General features: G+C 40.0%; 1 protein-coding gene across 4 annotated transcripts in view; it reads left to right on the top strand.

Moving 5' to 3' along the window:
- The first annotated feature begins 596 nt into the window (after positions 1 to 596).
- OSBPL1A (oxysterol binding protein like 1A) overlaps positions 597 to 25120 on the top strand; it is a 71323-nt gene continuing 46799 nt past the window's right edge. Inside the window, exons 1-15 of one of the 4 annotated variants that reach the window (XM_087707164.1) lie at positions 597 to 723; positions 1296 to 1477; positions 4244 to 4296; positions 4597 to 4722; positions 7474 to 7559; positions 9845 to 9919; positions 10283 to 10394; positions 13859 to 13944; positions 14296 to 14440; positions 17531 to 17598; positions 17677 to 17721; positions 19166 to 19239; positions 19336 to 19399; positions 20835 to 20930; positions 21526 to 21651. In XM_087707164.1, coding sequence (XP_087563290.1) covers positions 4602 to 4722; positions 7474 to 7559; positions 9845 to 9919; positions 10283 to 10394; positions 13859 to 13944; positions 14296 to 14440; positions 17531 to 17598; positions 17677 to 17721; positions 19166 to 19239; positions 19336 to 19399; positions 20835 to 20930; positions 21526 to 21651 — 1098 coding nt within the window. In that variant the 5' untranslated portion in view covers positions 597 to 723; positions 1296 to 1477; positions 4244 to 4296; positions 4597 to 4601. Of the gene's footprint in view, positions 809 to 1295; positions 1478 to 4243; positions 4297 to 4596; positions 4723 to 7473; positions 7560 to 9844; positions 9920 to 10282; positions 10395 to 13858; positions 13945 to 14295; positions 14441 to 17530; positions 17599 to 17676; positions 17722 to 19165; positions 19240 to 19335; positions 19400 to 20834; positions 20931 to 21525; positions 21652 to 25120 lie in introns of those variants that run through there. The other 3 variants (XM_014072541.2, XM_014072549.2, XM_014072555.2) reach the window with 3 other exon arrangements.

Consider the following 25120-nt stretch of genomic DNA (forward strand, 5'->3'; position numbering starts at 1 on the left):
TTTGAGATTGGCAGAATTCAAGTTATATGTTGGACTATAGGTAGTCCTCATCTCATGACCACAATTGAGACCAAAATGTTTATTGCTAAGTGAAACATTTATTAATTTTGTCCCATTTTACAAGCTTTCTTGCCACAGTTGTTCAGTGAATCACCTCAGTTATTAAATTAGTAACAAGATTGTTAAGTGAATCTAGATTTCCCATTGACTTTGTCAGAAAGTCTTAAAAGGTGATCACATGACCCCAGGACACGGCAACCGTCAGTTCCCAAGCAGCCGAATTTTGATCATGTGACCATAGGGATGCTACAACGGTGGTAAATGTGAAAAAGGGTCATAAGTCACTTTTTTTAGTGCCTTGTAACTTCGAACGGTCATTAAATGAACTGTTGCAAGTCGAAGTACCAAGGAACCCGATTAAACGAAAGTGGGCTATTTCCTGCGAGAAAGTCGGTGGTTCCCACGTGAGAAATTGGGCAACAGGGCGAATTGCCTCTTGCAGGGCTTGCCGCTAGGGGGAGCTTCGTCCCCGCTATTTTCTCTGACGACTCCCTTCAGCGGCCGGGGGGAAGGTGTGGCCGGGAATCCTCCGGCGCACCAAGTCACGTGCAGCGGAGGGTAAACTATAAAAGCCCGGGAGTGAAGGGGGGGCGGGACAGAAGGGAGGGTATGCGAAACAAGTGGCGGAGGAATCCTTGGTTGGCCCGACAGAACTGGCGCTCGGTGAGCGGGAATCGCGGCTGATTGGGGCGGCCTTACAATAACAGGACTCTAATAATAATAATAAAAGAAAACCTACTAAGACTGGGTAGGGAGCGTGGGGATATTTGCGCGAGTGGTCGGGTAGCCCCCCCCGAAATGTCCGAGCCTAGTGGCCGAGTGGGCTGCTCCCCAAACCTGGAGCTTTGCAAAGGTTCGTGTTTTGCAGCGGCGAGCGGGATAATTTCGCTTTCGTCACGCTATTTGCCTAGGATACCGCTCAACCCCTTCCCCCTTCCCACACCTGACGGCGCGTCTTCTTAGCGGCTTTGCGTAAACTAAGAGGCAGCTTGCTTCCGATTGTGTTATGCGCCGACCCAGCGGCTTTTGGGGGGGATCCTGTGCGTGGGTGAACAGTAGCCTGACAGTTTCCCCAACACCTGAGAGCGTCTGATGTTATCATTTCTGGTTCAAACCGTCTCAGCTGTTTTTTCAAATTGCTCAGGCCGGCTGCTTCGGGAAAACTTTTAGGGCCACAGTACAGTTAGTAAAAGTTTAGCTTAAAATAACTACTTCTCCCCCCCCTCCCCTTTTAGATAAACTTCGAGCGCAAGAATTGTCAGTAGGCGGCGTTTCCCCCTATATTTGTGCTGTGCGTGCCGCTTGTTTCTGGATGTAGACGCGTCAAAGAACCGACTTCAGATACTTTACGCTGAAAATGCCATCCTAGAAAAAACATATGTCTTTCATATTCCCTACGAACACTGCATAAGCCGATGTAAGTGATATACCTACCACAAGTTGATTGAACGACCTATTTCAGGTTTAGAATAAAATGTGCTTTCGATTGTCTAGTTTCCTTCCCTGAAATTGCTTGAGATGAAATTCAATTCATTTGACCTGCTATTGTATTGATATAATACATAGGATTTATGAGATGCATTCTTTTGAGGTGGGGGGGAGTATACTTGCTTGGTCTGGTGCTAACATCAAAGCAGCATTAATTACAAGCTAATTTAATCCCATCTATTTTGTTATTTGTGCTGGATGATATTACAAGCAAAAGGTTAAGTAGACACGAAGGGATTTCAGCAAAACCACTCTCTTGCAACTTTAACTACTCAGCAGATTGTATTGGAGGACTAAGCATTTGCTGTACCTGTGCTCAATATTTGCAAATAGAGTTGCCTTCTTTTTATATTCAGTGCTTCTTTATTGTGAAGGCTGCAGGATTTCACGGGATTAGACCAGTGATGAAACTTCCTACACTGATGGAAGATAAAGCTAGCAGCCTGCTTTCAACACCCAAAATAAATCTTACAGTGGAATTCTGGGAGTTGAAGTCCATGGATCTTAAAGTTGCAAAGTTTGAGAAACTCTGTCTTGCAACATACAGAAGCTGTTAAGACTTTTGGCCAATTGCTTTTACCAGAAATTTGCTTTGTTTACAGCAGAGGGGGCATTAACACTTAATTTTCCCAATTCCCTCTCTAGGTTAACACTGTAGAAATATTACTATAGTAGTCAGATTCTACAGATAAAATACAGGATAACACAGAGACTGATTCCCCTGGGGATGTAAGACCTGGCAGTGTACTTTCAAGTCAAAAGTGAAAATTGAATTTGGAGGGTAAATAAAATTCTGTATCTTATAGGAGGGTAGTATAAAACAAAAGCTGGTCTGGATATGTCCACGCAAAAGGCGTTACTTAAGAAATTTGGAGCAGGTACAATGTGAAGCAAATAAATGAATAACAATGAGTTATTCATTATGCCACTGAGTTTATAAGACATATTCCCAAACACATTAAACACAGTGATTTTCTTATATGTAAACATGGAAAGAATATAGTGTATTTTACTTTCTTCTGGCTATGTGATTTTGATTTCTTTTCTCACAGCACGAAAGCTGAAGGGGTGAAGAAATAATAAAATGTGTTTACTTTTTCCCCATTTCTTATGGCCTATGTTATCCTCTACAGTGCTGATTTGGGAGTTTACAAGTATGCCCCAAGACATGTTTAATTGTAGGTCTGAGAACAGAAAGTACAGGTTATAGAAGTCATTCAATTTCCCTTGCTAATTCACATAAGAATTTTAATTCTCCTGAAATTCAGAAAGTTATTAACCACTCCCCCCATTCTAAAATAATAGTAGAAATATAAAGCTACTAATAGATTTTAAGCATTTGGAAAAACAGTGACATCATCTGCTGGCATACCAGTTAATTGACAGACCTTCCAAGTTCTACCAAAGGAACAAGGTTTTAATGTTTCGCAATTATGACAAATTCATAGATAAGATAAGCTGGATGTTTCATGTTTTCTAATGGGTTTTCTACTAAATGCTGCTTGATGTGATATATGCAATAGTTTGCATTTGCAATAAGAACTAAAACACGTCCTTTTCCCCTGGGTGAAGGTATTTACTTGAAAATGTAATATTTTACTTTATCAATAAGAACAGAAGAGATGCTGATTTGCTATCTTAGTTATCACAAAGTTAGTTGGACCTGGGCTCATGCCTTCCTTTAGTCATAGACATTTCTCATCATTGCCACTGACACTCTTAAATTTCTGCCATTTTATACTCCAGAGCTTCTTGCCCACATCCCCCTTCCCTAGATCAGTGTACAGGCCTCTTGTGAGCAATAATTGCCAAATGGTCTTGTTTCTGAATCCCAGAATTTGGTGGAGCTAATGGTGGAATTGCCCACCATGTTGCTAGTAGGAAAACACAGATGCTACGGCTGGATCAATACAACATTTGGCCTTTAGTTCAATCTTAACAAGTATAAGTGGTTGTGGGGTTTTGGATACTTGATTCTGGAGATTTCCTACATTTGATCGTGTATAGGTTACACTGCTCCATGTAGAACTGGAGTGCAGTTGGGGGGAACTTCTTGGATTAGCCATGGTCCTACCATTGAAAATTATCCAGAAACCAGAGTTGGACATACCTTGGTATTCACAGGTTGCCCTGAATCCTAATAAATATCTAGATGTAATTCATGATGCTGAATTGTCACCTCTGAAACCTTTTATGGCACTTCTTTGTTGAACCTAACCGATGAGAATTTATGCCATACTGTTCTCTGAAAATGTTTAAATGACAAAAAAAGAACTATCCTTTGTTTTTTTATATTGATTTGCAATCAGTATCATTAGCTTGCCAGTTCCATGTCAGACTCTATAGAATTTGGATTGGCCTTTTGGTAATTGTGATAAAATTTCTGAATTGCTGATAAATTGCTGTTTATTACCAATGTTCTAGAGAAAACATTTGGATATAAGCCGTACTAATACAACTCATAAGAAGTCTCTGAGCCTTTTCTCATGACCAGTATTACTCTCAGATACTCTTACAAGTTATTCAAAAGATTAGATCTGTTGAATGAGAAGCTAATTAAAATGCTGTGATACTACTAACATAATTGTTTTAAATTAATATTAGATATCTGATGAACAGCATTCACAATAAAGGATTAGATGATCCTGTATTCATAATATAACAAAAAACATTTTAAAAAACTCTTGAATTCTAGAATAGCACTTTGGAAGTGAACAGGAACCTAATTTTATGAATCTGCGGGTATCTGTTTTTTAGAACCCAGTTTATTATCTGTAAGAAATTATTTTTGGGTCACACCTTTTTGTTAATTCTAGTCTACAGAAACTAAAATAGTAGTTTTCTATGCCAAGTGAAGACTATTCAGTTTGGGCTTTCACAGCCTTCCTATTTTAGTTCATGCTTTCTTTTAGACTAATCAATGTTTTAATTATTAGATATGCTCTTTCTAAATTTGAAGTTTTAATTATTCCTGATTTTTTTTTATTTTTAGCACCCTTGGGATATTAGACATCTGAGCAATTAAATAAAGTAATATTTGTGTTTTAGCAAAGATGAACACAGAAACGGAGCAGCAGCTTCTGCACGATGCTAGAAATGGTAAAAGTGAAGAAGTTCAACAGCTGTTGGAGAACATGAAGAAAGGAGAGATTATTTTTAACATAAATTGCAAAGGTTGGTATAAACTACCTTTCAAGCTTTCCTGGAATAAATAGAAGTGCTAAGGCTAGGGAGTGGGGGGGTTATGTATGTTTTGTACTTTTGGAAGAAGCATACTATAATATCTTATTACTTACTGAAAGTAAAACAATTTTACAAGTCTATAGTAAATCTTCCGTATTTTTCAGAGTATAAGACGCACCAAGGTTTTGAAGAGGCAAATTAAAAAAAAATGTTTTTCACTCTTCAGACCTCCCAAAAACGGCCCGTTTTTCTTGAAAACGGGCACTTTTTTTCAAAAAAAGGGCATGAATAGCCTTTAGGAGGCTTGTAGAGTGCTCCTGGGGGATGGAGCCCCCCCAAAACGAGCAAAGAATGGCCCTTTTTTGTGAAAATGGGCCCATTTTTATCAAAAAAAAGGGCATGCATAGCCTTTAGGAGGCTTATAGAGTGCTCCTGGGGAGGGGAGGCGTTTTTCGCTCATTTCTGCCCTCCCCAGCCCCCAGGAGCACTCTGCAAGGCTCCTGAAGGCTATGCACAGCCATTTTGGTGAAGGGGGTGGGATTTTGGGAGGCAAAAAATGCTGTATTCAGTGTATAAAACGCACCAAGATCTTCAGGCTCTTTTTTGAGGAAAAAGGGGGTGTCTTATACTCCAAAAAATATGGTAAATCTGAATGTTGCAGGCCAGATAACAGTACAGATACTCTTCACTTAACAACTGTAATAAGAGTCAACAACACTTAGCAGCCATTTAAAGTTATAACAGACCCTTCTACTTACGATCTGGTTTTGAAGTTATGGCTGCTGCAATAGCCCTCTAACAATTGACTGCAGGAATGCTGTAGTGATCCTCCCGCCTCTCTTTCCCCCAATCCTAACTCACCAAGTCCCTGCAGGCCTTGCGCCTTGTTCTCTCGGGTCCTGCAGGTCGTATAATTTAAGTTTTCTGTTTAACACTGCAGTGAACCAGATGCATTAAGGGAGCATACAGACACAAGTAGGAGAGTCCAGGTAGTCTTCAACTTTCAATCACAATTGGAGTTGGAATTTCTGTTGGTTTGGTTTGGTTTTGGTTTTATTAGCATTTGTAGGCCGCCCTTTTCCCTGAGGGGACTCAGGGCGGCTCACAGAAAACCAGGGGGAGGGGAATACAACATTAAGACAACAACATATAATAAAATAGTAAGCAACATCCATTCATCATTCGGGCGGGGTAGCGATTCTTATCCCCAGGCCTGACGGGCGAGCCAGTTCTTCAAGGCAGTGCGGAAGGCCTGGACGGTGGAGAGGGTACGAATCTCCACGGGGAGCTCGTTCCAAAGGGTCGGGGCTACTGCTGAGAAGGCCCTCCTCCTTGTGGTTGCCAGCCGACACTGGCTGGCCGATGGAATGCGGAGGAGGCCTAATCTATGGGATCTTATAGGTCGTAGGGAGGTAATTGGCAGAAGGCGGTCTCTCAAGTATCCAGATCCACTGCCATGTAGGGCTTTATGGGTGATTAATAGCACCTTGAAGCGCATCCGGAGATCGACAGGTAGCCAGCGCAGCTCGCGGAGGATAGGTGTTATGCGGGTGAATCGGGGTGCACCCGCAATCACTCGCGCGGCTGTTGTAAGTTAGTATGGTTGTAAAGTGAGTCATCACAAGACTAGGCTGAATTTTATAATTGTTTTATTGTGATTGCTAAGTGAATCATATCATTAAGCAAATCACATGCTCATTAAGCATATTCACCTTTCCCAATTGACGGGGCTTTTTTTGAAACTGGAAAGGTGACATTAATCGTGATTACATGACTCCAGGATGCTGCAATCAATCATTAATGTGGAATCAGTTGCCAATCCCTTGGATTGTGATCAAGTGACCACAGAGGGTGATGCTATGTTCCTAAGTGTGAGGATAAGTCATAAATACATTTTCCCAAGGATATCATAACTTTGAACTGTTGTTAAATGAACAGTCATGTGTCAAGGACTACCTATGTAGCCGCCTACTGCTGCTTACTGAAAGCTTTTGTTTAAGACGTGTCACCTTTAATTTAGATGATACTGTGGCCAACCAGATTTTTAGATAGTGATAGCCAGATTGGTAATATTTTTGTCCAATCATTTTGAAATTAGTCTAAATTAGAGACTGCCACCACATCTGATGGAAGTGCAGTTTTAACTATAAAAAGAATACTTCCCTTATATTTCTAAAATTTACATTCTAAATATTTCTTGCTTCAATTTTATTCTCACCACATTGTGAGGTAGGTTGGTTATTATTTCCTTTTAATCCGGTGATCCAGTTAATATTTATATGACAATACTCAACTCATTACTACCCTGGTTATTGATTTTATCTTAGACTGAACAACGCAGACAGCTGTTTTCCTGCATTAATATATATATATATATATATATGTATGTATGTATGTATGTATGTATGTATGTATGTGTATATGTATATGTATATGTATATGTATGTATATATATGTGTGTGTGTGTGTGTGTGTGTGTGTGTGTGTGTATATATATATATATATATATATATATATATATATATATATATATATATATATATATATATATATATATAACTTTTGCTATTGTAAACTCTTAATATCTGATTATTGCTAATTTTGAGACAATTAACATAAAAATACTTTCAATTTCTTTTCATTTTCAGGTGCTGATTAGTATTTTGTTGTAAATTTTGACTTCAAAATTTATCTAGTCTAATAAGAGTGATCTAATAAGGGTTTTTCCCTTGTGTGTCACAGGAAGAAGCAAATCTAACTTCAGCTGGACTCCTCTTCATCTTGCATGCTATTTTGGACATACCAGTGTTGTCAAGGATTTGCTGGAGGTAGAACAGCTTATTATCTCCAACAATTAATATCTACATGCAATAACAATAGAAATGGAGATGTGGCAGATTTGATTAGATATCAAGTATCTTGAGTGGATAACCAAAACCTAAAAAGTTTTTTTTTAAGAGAAACAATTTGGAAAGTTAATATTCCCCAAAATATTATAATGTTATGAAGAAAGTTGGTTGAGGTACCTGAAGCTTCACCACTCTCCCTACTACCAATTTAACATCTGCATGAAACAAAGGAGGTCATTTGTTGCCTTAAGAAAGGTTTTCCAAAGAGGGTTGATCTACCAATAATCCTTGATTTATGACCAGTTGCTTAGCGACATTCACAGTTATAACCGACCTGAAAAGGGGACTTATGACCTTGATTTGAAATTCTGAAGATCAGCCCCCCTCTGTGGTCACATGACCCCATTTTATGGCAGTTTTGCCAAAAACCAACATTTCCAGTTTTCAGCAAAATCACATCCATAGTGACTATGGTTTGGCTTAACAATCATGGTGTTTGCTTAAGGACAACAGTGAATGACTGCTGTAAAAAAGTTCATAAAATCGACTTGGTTGCATGAACAACAGCAATAACACTTGTGTGTGTGTATATATATATATATATGTATGTATGTATACTTCCCATAGTGCTTTACAGCACACTCTGAGTAGTTTACAAGCGGGTGGGCTTCAAAAATTGCAGCAATGGGTTCGCTACACCGTTGCTGGGTGGGCATGGCCATGGTGGGTGTGGCCTAGTCAGCCTCTTGCACCACGGTGTGGGGGGTGTTTTTCGCCCTCCTCCGGCTTCGGATGCTTTCCTCAAGCCTCCAGGAGGGTGAAAACTGCTCCGGAGACCCTCCGGAGGCTGGAAACAGGCCCGTTTTCATTTTACTGACCTTGGAAGGATGGAAGGCTGAGTCAACCTTGAGGTGCCGCAGGGTTCGGTCCTGTCCCCCCTCCTGTTCAATATCTACATGAAGCCACTGGGTGAGATCATTCGTCGACACGGGATAAAATACCACCAATACGCGGACGATACACAGTTGTATCTGTCCGCCCCGTGCCAACTCAGTGAAGCAGTTGAAGTGATGTGTCAGTGCCTGGAGGCTGTCACAATGGATGGGTGTGAACAAGCTTGCACTCAATCCCAACAAGCCCGAGTGGCTTGTGTTTTTCCCTCCCAAAGATTGGCCTTGTATTCCATCTCTCAGGCTGGGGGGTGAAATTATACACCCCTCAGACAGGGTTCGCAATTTGGGAGTCCTCCTGGACCCACAGCTGACTTTAGAACATCACCTGTCGGCTGTGACCAGGGGGACATTTGCCCAGGTTCGCCTAGTGCACCAATTGCGTCCCTACCTGAACTGGGAGGCCCTCAGAACAGTCACTCACACCCTTGTGACCTCAAGACTGGACTACTGTAATGCGCTCTACATGGGGCTGCCCTTGAGCATTCGGAGACTTCAGCTTATCCAGAATGCAGTCACGGGAGCGATTGTGGGTGCACCTCGGTACACCCACGTTACACCTATCCTCCGCGAGCTGCACTGGCTGCCTGTTGGGCTCCGGACGCGCTTCAAGGTGCTAGTCATTACTTTTAAAGCCCTACATGGTATTGGACCTGGGTACTTGAGAGATCGCCTCCTGCCAATTACCTCCCTACGACCAATTAGATCCCACAGATTAGGCCTCCTCCGAATACCATCTGCTAGCCAATATCGACTATCGACCCCGCGGGGGAGGGCCTTCTCTGTGGCTGCTCCGGCCCTCTGGAACGATCTCCCCGTGGAGATCCGGACCCTCACCACCCTTCAGGCTTTCCGCAAAGCCATTAAGACCTGGCTGTTCCGGCAGGCCTGGGGCTGATGAGTTCCCAGCCCCACTTGAATTGTTGCGACTGTTGCTTTGTTTTTAACTTGTTTTTGTCTTTTGTTTTGTTGTTTGTATTCCCCCCCCCCCCTCCTTTGTTGTTAGCCGCCCTGAGTCCCTCGGGAATAGGGCAGCATACAAATGGAATAAACATTTCCAAACATTTCCAAACAGGTCCATCAGGATTGAATTCCAAGCTGTGGGCAGTTTTCCTGCAATACTGCATTCTAACCACTGCACCACCAGGGCTCATGCAACCTATTTTATGACTGTTATAATATACAAAGATAGTAGGCAAGGCCCCATAATGATTGTTATATCAAGGACTTCCTACATCATGTCACTAAAACCAGATTTTTATTGATTGCTACCTTAAATGCCAGATGCTCCTGAAAAACTATCTCTCTTAATAGGCTGGTGCTGATGTAAATGTGCTAAATGATATGGGGGACACTCCGCTTCATCGTGCATCCTTCACAGGACGCAAGGTAAAAAGAATGAGTTCATTCTCACATATGTAACTAAAATTCAGAATTCTATTGTTCCCTGAGGGTTTCCTGTTTATTAGATGCTTCATTCACCAACTTTCTGCTTTAAACCTAGCATGTAGCACTTCGAAGTGAGTATGTCGCTTGGTTCACACACAGTTTCAAATTATGGAATCATTAATTGGGTTTGTTAAATAAAATAGTGTGGAATTATATACCCTACTAAGTAAAAATAAACTCTGTTGCTGCTTAGCATGATGTGTGAACAGCTTCTTCTAAATTGCTAATGGTCTTCATTCTTTGAAAAAAAAAATATGTGAAGCAAGATAAAAACAGATACTGGGTGCTACACTTGTCTTTCAGGAGGTGGTTATGCTGCTTTTAGAATGTGATGCTGATATTTTCATTGTGAACGGGAATGGACAAACTGCAAAAGAAGTTACCCATGATAAAGAAATAAGAGAGATGCTGGAAGGTATCCATTCTGTATCATGTATGAATTTGAGATAATTGGAACTAAAATTCTAGTGGGGCTCATTAAAGCTATTTCACTCAGTCTCAGTCAGTACAAAAAGAGCTTTTTTCCTTAGATGATAATTGGGTAAGATGACTGAGAACTGCTTACTCAAAGGCAATTGGACACTGAGTTTGCATTACATCACCATGTGTGGCACAATCTTCTCCCTTTCAGCACCAAAATATGCTATATTCAGGTAAACATCTACACACTAGCCAAGTGCTCCTTTCCACTGTCTTTCATGCTTCCATGTGTTTGTGATTAAAAACTAATATCCCTTGGCAGCATGATCTAAGATTAGAAGATTGCTATCAGAAGGTATGAAAGTACAGAGATTCTTCAATCTGTAATTACCTTAAGAATCCTCCAGCCTTTATTGTATGTATAAGGGACAAAATGTAAGCATAATAGCAAATATGTTCTATGTATATGGCATCTTTTACTCAGATCCTTTGGTAAGGAAGGGGATTTGTTGGTTTACAGTTGCAATAATGTAGGTAAAGAAAACTGAAGCTGTTTGGCTTGTTACACAAGTTAGCTTTACATATCTAATAGGATTTCCATCAGCTGACAAATCCTGCTTTATCAGATTTCCTGGTGGCTGAAAACATGCAGGTCCCAAGGAGGAACATGGACATTGAACATGTGAACTACATGTAGTTGGTGTGTTGTAATCTAAAAGAAGCTCTGACTTCACGGAAGGTTTGAAGAGTTGGAAACGTACAAAAAAGCAAAAAGCAAACACTTAGCTCTTGAACTGTGGGTCTAGCTTCAGGCTAAGACTGAGTAAGCAGTGACCTTGGGCATCAAATTTGGGTATGCCAACATTGCCTTCCTTCCAAATCATTCTAAAATGATGAAGTCCTTCATGCTTTTTGAGCCTAGTTGTTGATTTGAGACATTTCATTACCCAACTAGGTAACATCCATGTGATTGTATGCTTTTCTTCCTGTTTATATACAGTAGTGTAACTTAACCTCTTATAGGAGTGTGGTTTTCTAAAAACCACACATCTTTGTATTGGCAGGAAGGGGTCCATAAATGAATGTGACTTAGGGCTAAACCATGCCTAGTACTGCTGCTGTTATATATTCACATAAAGATCACAATCTAGTGTGAGAAAACAGGTAACGGATAACATAATTTCAGAACTATAATACAGTATCTTAATTGATGCCAATTTTCTTCCTACTCAATATTACTGCATACAGTTAAGATTTCTCTGCAGGCAACTGCTGACAGGAACTGCTCAATTTTGCCTTCCTTTGCATTTTCCCTTGTAGTTTGGAATTTTATATGTCATTAACATTAATAATTTGAATCTGCCATTGAGCCTCACAATATGATATGACTGATACCAGGAAGAGGGGAAGCATGTGGTTTTGTCAGGTTGCGATGGCAGTAATTTGCATATATTGCACACAAGGTTGTTTCCTTGGTGGTCAACTTAGTGCTTGAAAAACATCAGCTCAAGATATGTATCCAGGTAACCCAAGATGCAACATAAGAATTGATCCAGAGCTCCCTAAGCACTGCTAATAAGAAGTTTGTGCAGTTAGAAATACTGAGAACTGAGTCTGATAGTTCATGTGTGCAAACCAGTGACGTGCGGTGAGGTTGATACCTGGTGAGGCTCAGCAGGGCAGCGGTCGGCCTCGGGGGGGGGGATTTGCATCGCGGGAGCAATCAAGCGCCCGGGTCTGCAGCAAAGGCGTTTGGTGGCTCCCACAATGCAAAGTGCCTCGCTGCCCCCCCCCCCCTGCTGTCCCGGCCTGCGTCCGCTGCTTCTCCAAGCTCCGCCGCTGGAAGTCCCGGATCGCCTCTGGGGGAAGGCTGAGTGAAAAACGGAGCGAAGCTTCTCTGCGGCCTCCCGGCGCTGCCCAGAGGCTCTTGCAGGAGCACGTGTCAGCGGCCGGCGGCCTGGAGCGGCCCTGGCTGTGAGACAAGGGAGCACTTAAAGTAGCCGCTGCCGCTGCCACCACCACCACCCCACCGGGTGAAGGAGTGGCGGCAGCGGCTGCTTTAAGTGCTCCCTTGTCTCACAACCGGAGCCTGGAGAAGCAGGCTGGGGCAGCGGGCGGCAGCATCGGGGATGGTGGGGCACTTACTTTGCATCGCGGGAGCCGCCAAGCGCCCAGGTCTGCAGCAAAGAGGCAGCCTCCTTCTCGCCCACTCCCCTCTCCTCTGAAGCACGCCCCGCCCAACGTAAGCGTGCTCAAGAAGACACGATTGGCTGCTTCCAAATCAGGAGGCGGGAGAATTAGTGCCTCTTTTCCATCTGAACTTCTTTGCCTTTTAACTCTTTATTAACTTTTAGAAGGCGAAAAATTCCTTATGGAAAAGAGGCCCCGAGTTCTCTCGCCTCCTGCTTTGGTTAACACTAAGCAGACACAAAGCCACTGTGACCTGGAATCTGGTAGCAACTATCTTGGCTTTAATTATTTTAAAAAAATATTTAAATTTCTTTCTTTTTCCTGAGGAGACTGGTGAGGCTCCGCCTCCCTTGCCTCTAGTGACTGCACGTCCCTGGTGCAAACCACAGGTGATATTCAGCAGGTTCTGACCAGCTCTGGAGAACCGGTAGCGGAAATTTTGAGTAGTTTGGAAAACTGGTAAATACCACCTTTGACTGGCCCCGCCCACATCTATTCTCTGCCTCCCGAGTCCCCGTGACCCGACAAAAGCGCGAATGTCAAAAGCGCGCTGACAAAACCGCGGCGCTAAAACCGCGATGTCAAAAGCGCACCAACAACAGCGCGCCGATAGAAGCGCAATTTAAGTTAAGGTAAGGTTTAGGGTTAGGTTTAGGGTTATTTTTAGGGTTAGGTTATAGCGCGCTTCTGTTGGCGCGCTGTTGTCAGTGCGCTTCAGCGCTCATTCGTCGGTGCGGTTTTGTCACCGCGGTTTAGTCAGGCGCGCTTTTGTCGTTCGCGCATTTGTGGTGGAACCCCGAGTCCCAGCTGATCGGGACGAAATGGGGATTTTACAGTATCCTTCCCCTGCCACCCAACCAAGGCATACCCGCCAAACCACACCCACAGAACCGGTAGTAAAAAATATATATATTTTTTTAAATTTTTATTTTTATTACACAGACAACACATACAGACAACAATTAAAAAACAGAACAAAAAAAAAGCAAAAAAAAACCCATCATCATATACAGCATGTCGTTTGGTTACAGGTGTTTTAACATCCATATTCTTGATGGTAGTAAAAAAATTTGAATCCCACCACTGTTGCAAACCATGTAGTTGCCCATTGGTACTGATACTATACAACTACTATTACCAAAGGAAACTAACTTTAATAAAGTTTACATTTACTGTAACCTCCTGCTTCTATAGTAGATACTATTGAAGTTTTCTGAAAGCCAACCATGCAAAACTCTGACATTCTTTTAATTGATTATTTTTATTTAGCTGTGGAAAGGACTCAAGAAAGAAAGCTCAAGGAACTTCTCCTACAAGCTGCACGAGAAGGAGAAACTGGGAAAGTTGCTGCACTGGTATACTATGCACAATGACATCATCATCTCACTTTGAAATATAATGCTAAATGCTTAATGAAAACTAGATGAGGTGGAATTTAGTGGAACGATCAAGAGGCCTAATTGAGATTCTTGCCTCTAATCCTGGTTGGCTGTCCCTAGAGCAATGTTTCTCAACCTTGGCAACTTTAAGTCCTGTGGACTTCAACTCCCAGAATCCCCCAGCCAGCTGGCTGGGGGATTCTGGGAGTTGAAGTCCACAGGACTTAAAGTCGCCAAGGTTGAGAAACACTGCCCTAGAATATCTGAAGAGAAAGCACTCTGAAAGTGTATGGCTGTCATAAGTAATATTTTTATAACTTTCTGTAGTTAAACAGATCAAATCCTCCTGACATCAACTGTACTGATCAGATGGGAAACACACCGTTGCATTGTGCAGCATACCGTGCCCATAAGCACTGTGCTTTGAAGCTCCTAAAATGTGGAGCAGATACTAACGTAAAGAACAAAAATGGTACGTAACATACCTTCATTTAATGAGTTCAGCTGTCTCCTATAAATCTAAGGTTAAAGCAAATAGAAATAAAGTATATTGTTTACAGTTGAGCCAATCTTACATATTTTGGCATTGTAAAGAACTTGCAACTTTGTATTATACAATGTTAATCAGTATGAAATTAAATTTGGTAAATAACTACCAGATGTTGCTGAACACAAATTCCTTTTAACCCTGTTACAGTTCTTGTGAAACCATGTTTGGGGAGAATGAATTTTTAGAGGAGTAAGAACGTGTTAGCAAAATAAAAATATAAAAGGAATGTGCACTAATTGGTACATTAAAAAGGCCGTCTTAAAATGCTTGGATTTTAGTAAATTTAATCGAAGTTTCTGTGGAAATATAATTGATTGTTTTTATTAAAACATTTCTTGAAGAAAGTAACAGTAGAAGGTTGGGCAAGTAATTTGAGATTCATTAATTATGAATATATTACTTATATATTAATTGTTTAGCTAATCCGCGACTTAACTGTCAACTTACTGTCGATGATCACAATTGAGCCCAAAATTTGTTGCTAAGTGAGACAAATGTTAAGTGAATTTTGGCCCACTTTACAACTTTTCTTGCTACAGTTGTGAATACTAACTGTGCCTCCTCCGAATTCCATCTTCCAGCCAGTGCAGACTGGCAACTACCCGGAGGAGAGCCTTCTCGGTGGCTGCTCCGACCCTCTGGAACGAACTCCCCGTGGAGATTCGGACCCTCGCCACCCTCCAATCCTTCCGCGCCGCTTTAAAGATCTGGCTGTCCCAGCTGGCCTGGGGTTAAGATTTTAACCCCACCCGAATTGTGTGACTGTTGTGCTTTCTTTTAATATGTTGTATTGTCTCCATGTTTGGAATACTGTTTGTCTTGCCCCCCCACCCTTCTGAATTGTGAGCCGCCCTGAGTCCCCCCAGGGAAAAGGGCGGCATACAAATATAGGAAAACTATAAACTAAACTATAAACTATCACTGTAGTTGTTAAATTAATAACAGGGTTGTTAAGTGAATCTGGCTTTCCCATTGACTTTCCTTGTCTAAAGATCTCAAAGGGGGATCACCTGACCCCAGGATACTGCAACAGTCATAAATATGAGTCAGTTGGCAAGTGGCCAAATTTTGTCACATGACCATAGAGATGCTGCAATGGTCGCAAATACGAAAAATGGTCAGTAAATGAACTTTTGTAAGTCGAGGATTGCCTGCATTACTTATGCATATATACATATACATATATATATATACATATATATTTAGAGTTACAACCGCCGGTATGCCCAAATATGGGAGGATGTTCACTGCTTGGCTAGCTGATGAGAGCTAAATAGCTTGAAATAGATCTATACTAGTCTCCCTTTATTTATTTATCAGCACAAATACAACATACATACATACATACATTTAGTGTCACAACCCCAATTATGCCCCAATTATGGGAGGAAGCTAACTGCTTCCATTATCTGTCAATCGGCTCGTCACAAGAGACCATCACGACAGAAACCCAATATTATTACTGTTGCCTTTGTTACATTTGTGTTATATTTGTGCTGATAAATAAATAAAGGGAGACTAGTATAGATCTATTTCAAGCTATTTAGCTCTCATCAGCTAGCCATACCCTTACTGGGATTCGAACCTGTGCTGTATTACATCTTAGGCAGACGTCTTAGCCATTAAGCCACAGGTCCTCCTCCTTATCAGCTGAAGCCAGGGAAGAAGGTATATATTTAGTGTCACAACCCCTGGTATGCCCCAATTATGGGAGGAAGCTAACTGCTTCCATTATCTGTCAATCGACTTGTCACAAGAGACCATCACGACAGAAACCCAATATTATTACTGTTGCCTTTGTTACATTTGTGTTATATTTGTGCTGATAGATAGATAGATAGATAGATAGATAGATAGATAGATAGATAGATAGATAGATAGATAGATAGATGATAGATAAATAAATAAATAAATAAATAAATGGAAGCAGTTAGCTTCCTCCCATAATTGGGGCATACCAGGGGTTGTGATTTTAAATTATATATGTGTGTGTGTGTGTGTGTGTGTGTGTGTATTATTTTCTCCTCCTTTCTGTAATATATAAATATGCGTGCAATCAGAGATGGGTTGCTCCCAGTTTGGCCCACTACCACCAAATCGGTGGCAGCAGCAGGAGGCTCTGCAGAAGCGTTGCGCACAGGCATGAGCACAAACAAACCAGTAGTAAACCAATTAGCAACCTACCACTGGAGTGCATGCTTGTGTCTGTAGGAGTTCTTCCCACTATTCAATAAATACTGCACTGAGCTTTAATTGTTGGTTTGGCTCCTGCTCAGTTTTTATTTGTGCAATTTATTCCCCACCTCAATGCTTGTGAACTGAGTAGGGTTTTTCTTTCTGTTCAATTATATCTGATTCTCCAAGACTGCCTGGACATATCCCAGCAGTTTTCTTGGCAATATTTTTCAGAAGCGGTTTGCCATTGTTTCCTTTCTCAGGCTGAGAGAAAGTGACTAGTTCAAGGTCACCCAGCTGGCTTTGTACCTAAAGTGGAACTAGAATTCACGGTCTCCCAGTTTCTGACCTGGAACCTTGACCACTACCCCAAACTGGCTTTTAATTGTTTACATTCTGTTAAATATATTTTGATCTCACTGACACAAATGTTGCTGTTTACTTTATCTAATGTCTGAAACATTTCAGATACTAAAATTGTACAGTGTTATGTTTGTGTGATATTTTGAAGATGTCATTTAAACTCTGCCTCAAAGCAGAAGAGCAGCCATATGTAGAAGTGATGACATATCACAACATCTTCATGCCAATGATGCAACTTATGTACATATAGTAGACATCATGGCACAAGTATGTAATTGCACCATTTGTGTGACAGTGTCATGATGCATTGTGATTCCGACATCCTTCTGGCTTGTTGCAGACAACTACCAGTCACCTGTGCTTTTATTGAAAAAGCCGGTCTTTTCTGTTAAACAGCATCTGTGCTGTTGTTGTTGTTGCCATATTGATTCTGATTCTGATATATGAAGATAAATCAATTGCTCTGTTAAACAGGTCAGACACCTCTTGCTTTAGCCCAAGGTGTAGAAATGAAACAAGTGCTTGGAGGGGGCATTGCAAAGGTGGGTACCACAGATCATCTCTTAAAACTATGATTACTCTTTATAATCATGAGTCTTAACATCTTTATTCTTTTATAGATGACCAACAAGATCCTGAAACGATATGAAGGACTACTCTGGAAGGTGCCTAGCTTCCTCCCTCCACTGTTTTAATATTCAAGCTTTATTCTAAACTTTTAATACCATATCTTTATTGTAAGCTGGGGGAGGGGGAGAGAGAGAGATTGAGATTTTATATCTTAATGTCAAAAGAAATACAGAATATTTATCAATAACCTGAGCAAATTTCCTACGCTAAGGCAGTGCTTTTAAGAGAAGGCATACATGCAGAATCCAGGCTCAATAATTAAATTATACCCCACCCCTAAAATGTGTTTTATAACTGCATTTACCTCAAGAAGTCCAGGGTTTCTGTTCAGTTCTTCTTAAGTAGATGATTCAGGGAGATAGCAACCAAATTCACCCAGTGAGCTTCGTGGTTGGATCTCTGGCTGAATCTGGATTTTCCTTTGTCCATGCCCACTGTATCACCTTGGCTCTCACATCTCATTTAATACCCCAGTGACATGGCACTAAGAAAAGGGGGACCCAACTAAACATATGACTAGTCTGCTAACTACCACTATTTTGAACTAAGCTGCTACAATTATTTATGCATCCCCACCAGTTAAAGTAATTGTATGTAGTACACACAGCTTGAAACTTTGCTTCTTACTTAATTTTTACATGCAACGAAAGTTGGAACTTGTTATTTTTTCAGAAGCCTGTGTCCTATCATCAGCTTTGGGTCTATAAGAGCTACATGGCAGTAGAATTAACGATTAGCATTTGCTATCAAAAGCTTCCAAAAGAAACACACTTTTGATTGAAATATTTGAAAACTCAAACATTGTCCTGACCAAAAGGCACCCGGGCTGGCAAATCATCAATTGAAGCAGCTTGAGAGATTCCAAATGAATAACTTATTCCTCTGCGATTGGGCAAGCAAAACAAATAGCTCTAGGGCAGCTCATTCCAACCTAATTTTGCCTTTCTTTAAGAGGGGGATTTGAAGATTTAAATGGATTTAAGCCCTAGCATTGCCTTTCATCTCTGGTACTCCCCTCCAGGCTAGCTGCTTGAGAAATAGGCTGATCCAGGCCTTTTTTAAATTTCAAACGTTCACACACACCCCTCCAGTTAAAATAATGTATCTAAAATTAGAAGTAGGATAAGCATTATTCTCATAGCATTGCCAGTCATTGTATAATTGAGACCCAAAATTTTATTCCTTAAGGAGAAAAAAAACCTTGCCATTTAGTTACAGGTTTCAATCCTGTAGATCCCAGAAGCCTATATTGCCTCCTTAATTTGACTAGACTTTAATTTTGCAAGTAAGCAAGTAGTTGCAAAATTTCTATCCTTTGAGAAAGTGTAAATCAGGTAGCAATATACTTGCATTAGTATGATCATACTAGGATTTCTTGTTGTCTTTTATAATTAAACTATGACAGGCTTTGATTACTGCATATATCACAAGCTATGAAAAACATAATTTTATGTTGATTTTAAAAAAATATTTTTAAAGAGTTCAAGATTTTTTGGATGGAAGCCATATTGGGTAGTCCTGGAACATGGCGTCCTCTCTTGGTATCAAAAACAGTAAGTGTAAAATTTCATTTCAATGATTGGAATACTGAAAATTGTGATCAATTACTTACTTCCTCCTGTCCTCCTATTTTTTTTTTGCTTTGGAAGGGCTGATGCTGGAAACACTAATCATCGTCAAGGATGCAAGCACTTAACACAAGCCATTTGCACAGTAAGCAAACTTCGAAATGCATATTTTATATGTGAATAAAATGGATTAGTGTTTTAGATTTAGGCCACGTTCAAATAATCAAGCTATATATTCAGAGCAATTTAATTTTTATCCAGAACTATGTTCCAGGTATATTATAATCTGGTCTTTGGTTTTACAGTATTATTATTTCTCAACTTAAACTTTAAAAGAAAATGTAGAACATAAGTGTTTACATATTTGAGAATAGTTTTTATTGACAGTACAGCTTTTTATATAAGTGATAGGTTTCATGTGTGTGTGTAATTCATATATAGATAGATGATAGATAGATAGATAGATAGATAGATAGATAGATAGATAGATAGATAGATAGATAGATAGATGATAGATAGATAGATAGATGATAGATAGATAGATAGAGAGAGAGAGAGATAGAGAGATAGATAGATAGATAGATAGATAGATAGATAGATAAAATGGATTAATGATCTGGTAATGAATATTATAATTCTCAGTGTTGCAGCAATCATAAAGTTTTAAAAATATAAAATGTACATTTTAGTGTAAAAGTATAAAAAAATTATTTATACTTTGCCAAATCAAAACTTTATCTAAAGCTTAGAATACAGACACAAAAGGTTGAAGCAGGAGCACCAATTTTGCAGTCAGTACAGTCAAATGAGTACTGCAATTTTTTGTATATTAAGTTCTATATACAGATGCTGATAGCATATTGCCCTGATTTCTGTTTTATTTTTGCAAGTAATGGAAAGGGAACAACTGAAGCATTTGCTTTCAGCCAATAGAAATTGTATGTATAGTGTTCTGACTACAGATACATCACCATTCTCCATGCATTTTCAAGTCAACCTTTGCAGTTATGCTTATTATCTTTTTTTAAATTCAAATTCCCAGGATCCTGAATATTCAGTTCTAATATTTTGTTTTGTAATCCTCCCTCTCCTGCAGGCATACACCCACACCTGTGAGTTTTTGTTGAATTGTACTCACAACCTGTACTCAATGTTGTTTCACCTAATGCAGCCTTTCCATGGGTAGAGTTTTGGAGTTTGCATTCGTAATATATCTGGTGGGCGGAAGGGAAGGGTTGAACTAGAATTTCTGGTTGTAACTTTTTAGTGCAGGAGACAATAGTCTTTTAAAATATTACCAATGTTTATTTCATATTTTTCCAAAGAGAAATTTAAGCATGCACTGGTAAGTGAGAGATAAATAGAAATCACATTTTCTTTCTATAAATATTCATTTTTGTTTTATACTCTGGTCACTTTTTACTTGAAGCAACTACACAGAAAATCTAGGCATGTTGAAACAAAGCTAAACTTAACTATAATCCTTTCTTAATTGTTCAGGCAATTTTTTGCAACTTTTGCAAATAATCATACGATCCATCTTTTCAATCTATATATTTGCTCTGTGGTTTTTACTGCAGGTAAAAAATGCAGATGGCTGCCTCTTCTCTATCAAGTGCTTTGATAATACAATTCACAGTTTTAAAGTTCCTAAGGCCAGTCAAGAGACAAGAGAGGTAAATCCCTGTTATCTAATTCTAGTTAACTTGTAAAATAAAGTTCCATTGAATATGTGTTCAGTTTTTTATTTGACCAAGTAAAACCTGCAATTAAGAAATAGTAGAAAACATGCTAGTCCACATGATGTTAGCACTTTTCCTGGTTTAAGATTAGTATCTCAGAGTATAGCATTTCATAAAAAGGAACCCATATTCAACAACTCAAATCTCATCAATACTTTTGTCACAGCTATTTAATGTTTTGCATTAATATTTTGTTGCCTATAAATGGGTATGGACAGGAGCCAATATGGTTGTTTTGCAAATATACTTATAGCCTCAGAGTTGAATTGAATTTAAATCTCATGTGAGCCTCTGGAGCCCTATAAAAAGTTGCCTCTAAAATCTTGAGAGAGAGAAAAAGGAATAAAAAAAATATAGGGAAAGTAATCATTGAGCAAAAAAATTAATTCAAAATCAGTCTTTGTCCTCATCTTGGAATGAGGCATTTGGCACATGCCCAAATTAGTCGTGTCCTTCAATCTATAAAAGGTATCATAGTCGAAGTGTATGTTCTAGCTAAACTGATACTTTGGATTGCACTTTATTTCAGAATTGGATACATGCAATACAAGACCATTCAGCATATAGCACACACTACTGTACTCAAGAACAACAAAGTGATGAGGAGGAAGAAATTGATGCAACATGTATTGCTGAGTTACAAGACTCCTTAAAAGTAAGAAGAAGCCTTTTATTTATGTCAAGCAACCTATATATATACGTGTGGTATTTGGTATTTGTGCTGATAAATAAATAAAGGGAGACTAGTATAGATCTATTTCAAGCTATTTAGCTCTCATCAGCTAGTCATACCCTTCCTGGGATTCGAACCTGGGCTATATTACATCTTAGGCAGACGTCTTAGCCATTAAGCCACAGATGTAATATAGCCCAGGTTCGAATCCCAGGAAGGGTATGGCTAGCTGATGAGAGCTAAATAGCTTGAAATAGATCTATACTAGTGTCCCTTTATTTATTTATCAGCACAAATAAAAAAACACACAAATATAACAAAGGCAACAGTAAAAATATTGGGTTTCTGTTGTGATGGACTCTTGTGACGAGCCGATTGACAGATAATGGAAGCAGTTAGCTTCCTCCCATAATTGGGGCTTACCAGGGGTTGTGACACTAAATATATACCTTCTTCCCTGGCTTCAGCTGATAAGGAGGAGATCTGTGGCTTAATGGCTAAGACGTTTGCCTAAGATGCAATACAGCACAGGTTCGAATCCCAGTAAGGGTATGGCTAGCTGATGAGAGCTAAATAGCTTGAAATAGATCTATACTAGTCTCCCTTTATTTATTTATCAGCACAAATAAAAAAACACACAAATATAACAAAGGCAACAGTAAAAATATTGGGTTTCTGTTGTGATGGACTCTTGTGACGAGCCGATTGACAGATAATGGAAGCAGTTAGCTTCCTCCCATAATTGGGGCTTACCAGGGGTTGTGACACTAAATATATACCTTCTTCCCTGGCTTCAGCTGATAAGGAGGAGATCTGTGGCTTAATGGCTAAGACGTTTGCCTAAGATGCAATACAGCACAGGTTCGAATCCCAGTAAGGGTATGGCTAGCTGATGAGAGCTAAATAGCTTGAAATAGATCTATACTAGTCTCCCTTTATTTATTTATCAGCACAATTAAAAAGCACACAAATATAACAAAGGCAACAGTAAAAATATTGGGTTTCTGTTGTGATGGACTCTTGTGACGAGCCGATTGACAGATAATGGAAGCAGTTAGCTTCCTCCCATAATTGGGGCTTACCAGGGGTTGTGACACTAAATATATACCTTCTTCCCTGGCTTCAGCTGATAAGGAGGAGATCTGTGGCTTAATGGCTAAGACGTTTGCCTAAGATGCAATACAGCACAGGTTCGAATCCCAGTAAGGGTATGGCTAGCTGATGAGAGCTAAATAGCTTGAAATAGATCTATACTAGTCTCCCTTTATTTATTTATCAGCACAATTAAAAAGCACACAAATATAACAAAGGCAACAGTAAAAATATTGGGTTTCTGTCGTGATGGACTCTTGTGACGAGCCGATTGACAGATAATGGAAGCAGTTAGCTTCCTCCCATAATTGGGGCTTACCAGGGGTTGTGACACTAAATATATACCTTCTTCCCTGGCTTCAGCTGATAAGGAGGAGATCTGTGGCTTAATGGCTAAGACGTTTGCCTAAGATGCAACACAGCACAGGTTCGAATCCCAGTAAGAGTATGGCTAGCTGATGAGAGCTAAATAGCTTGAAATAGATCTATACTAGTCTCCCTTTATTTATTTATCAGCACAAATATATATGTATATGTATATGTATGTATGTATGTATGTGCGTATATATATATATATATATATGAAGGTAGATAGATAGGTAGGTAGGTAGGATGAATTGTGGATTTCTTCCCATGAAATATCATCATAATACTAGTAGAACATAATACATATAGATAAAACAATAAACCCAGCTATGTGCAAAATAGTTTTATAATATGAATTGTCAAATCCTAATTAAGTTTTTCAGATGTGGATGTGCAACCTGTAGTTTGGCAAAGCCAATATTGTTTTGAGTGTTACCTCTAAAATGACATTCTAGATTAATACAACAATGCTTTGAAGAGAAGATTGGATATAGGGAAATATTATGGACATAATTCTGGACTTATTATTCTCTGACTTCATAGGGCTTGGCTTCAGCTCTAAGACTGTGGTCTTTAATATATGGTTGTGCTATCCATCAGCGCATCATCATTAGGCATTTACAGAAATACATTTTCAGTGGCAGAGCCAGATTCTAGAATTTATTTCTTTGGTCTTATTTGGCCAAAAAGCTAAACTATATACAATTAATCCTTGGTTAACATTAATACAGTTGCAAGAAAAAGTATGTGAACCCCTTGGGATTACATGGAGTTTTGCATGAATTGGTCATAAAATGTGCTCTGAACTTCATCTAAGTCACAACAATAGACAAACACAGTCTGCTGAAAATAATACTACACAAACATTAGATGTTGCCATGGTTTAATTGCACATAACATGTAAACATTCACAGTGCAGGGAGGAAAAAGTATGTGAGCCCCTAGCCTAATGACGTCTCCAAGAGCTAATTGGAGCCAGGAGTGAGCCAACCTTGACTCCAATCAGTGTGATGATATTGGATGTGTTGCTGACAGCTGTTCTGCCCTTTAAAAACGCACACCTCTTGTGGGTTTACTGATTTCAAGAACACTGTCTGATGTGAACCATGCCTCGCAGAAAAGAGCTCTCAGAAGACCTACGATCAAGAATTGTTGACTTGCATGAAGCTGGAAAGGGTTACAAACGTATCTCCAAAAGCCTTGATGTTCATGTGTCCACGGTAAGACAGACTGTCTACAAATGGAGAAAGTTTAGCACTCTTGCTACTCTCCCTAGGTGTGGTCGTCCTGTAAAAATGACTGCAAGAGCACAGTGCAGAATGCTTCATGAGGTAAAGACGAATCCTAGAGTGTCAGCTAAAGACCTACAGAAATCTCTGGCACATGCTAACATTTTTGTTGACACATCTACAATAAGGAAAATATTAAACAAGAATGGAGTACATGGGAGGACACCACGGAGGAAGCCATTGCTGTCCCCAAAAAAATATTGCAGCACGTTTGAAGTTTGCAAAAGAGCACCTGGATGTTCCACAGCACTACTGGCAAAATATCCTGTGGACAGATGAAACCAAAATTGAGTTGTTTGGGAAAAACACACAATACTATGCGTGGAGAAAAAAAGGCACAGCACACCAACATCAAAACCTCATCCCCACTGTAAAACATGGCGGAGGGAGCATCATGGTTTGGGGCTGCTTTGCTACCTCAGGGCCTGGACGGATTGTTGTCATTGATGGGAAAATGAATTCCAGAGTTTATCAAGACATTTTGCAGGAAAAGGTACGACCATCTGTCCGCCAACTGAAGCTCCGTAGAGGATGGATGATGCAACAGGACAATGACCCAAAGCATACAAGTAAGTCAACACAAAAATGGCTTCAACAGCACAGAATACGCCCTCTGGAGTGGCCCAGTCAGAGTCCTGACCTCAACCCGATTGAAATGCTGTGGCATGACCTTAAGAGAGTGATTCACACCACACATCCCAAGA

The sequence above is a fragment of the Thamnophis sirtalis genome, unplaced genomic scaffold (genome assembly GCF_051295495.1).
Source record: "Thamnophis sirtalis isolate CommonGarterSnake01/CBP01778 unplaced genomic scaffold, rThaSir2_p1.2 scaffold_2, whole genome shotgun sequence".
Lineage (NCBI taxonomy): Eukaryota > Metazoa > Chordata > Lepidosauria > Squamata > Natricidae > Thamnophis > Thamnophis sirtalis.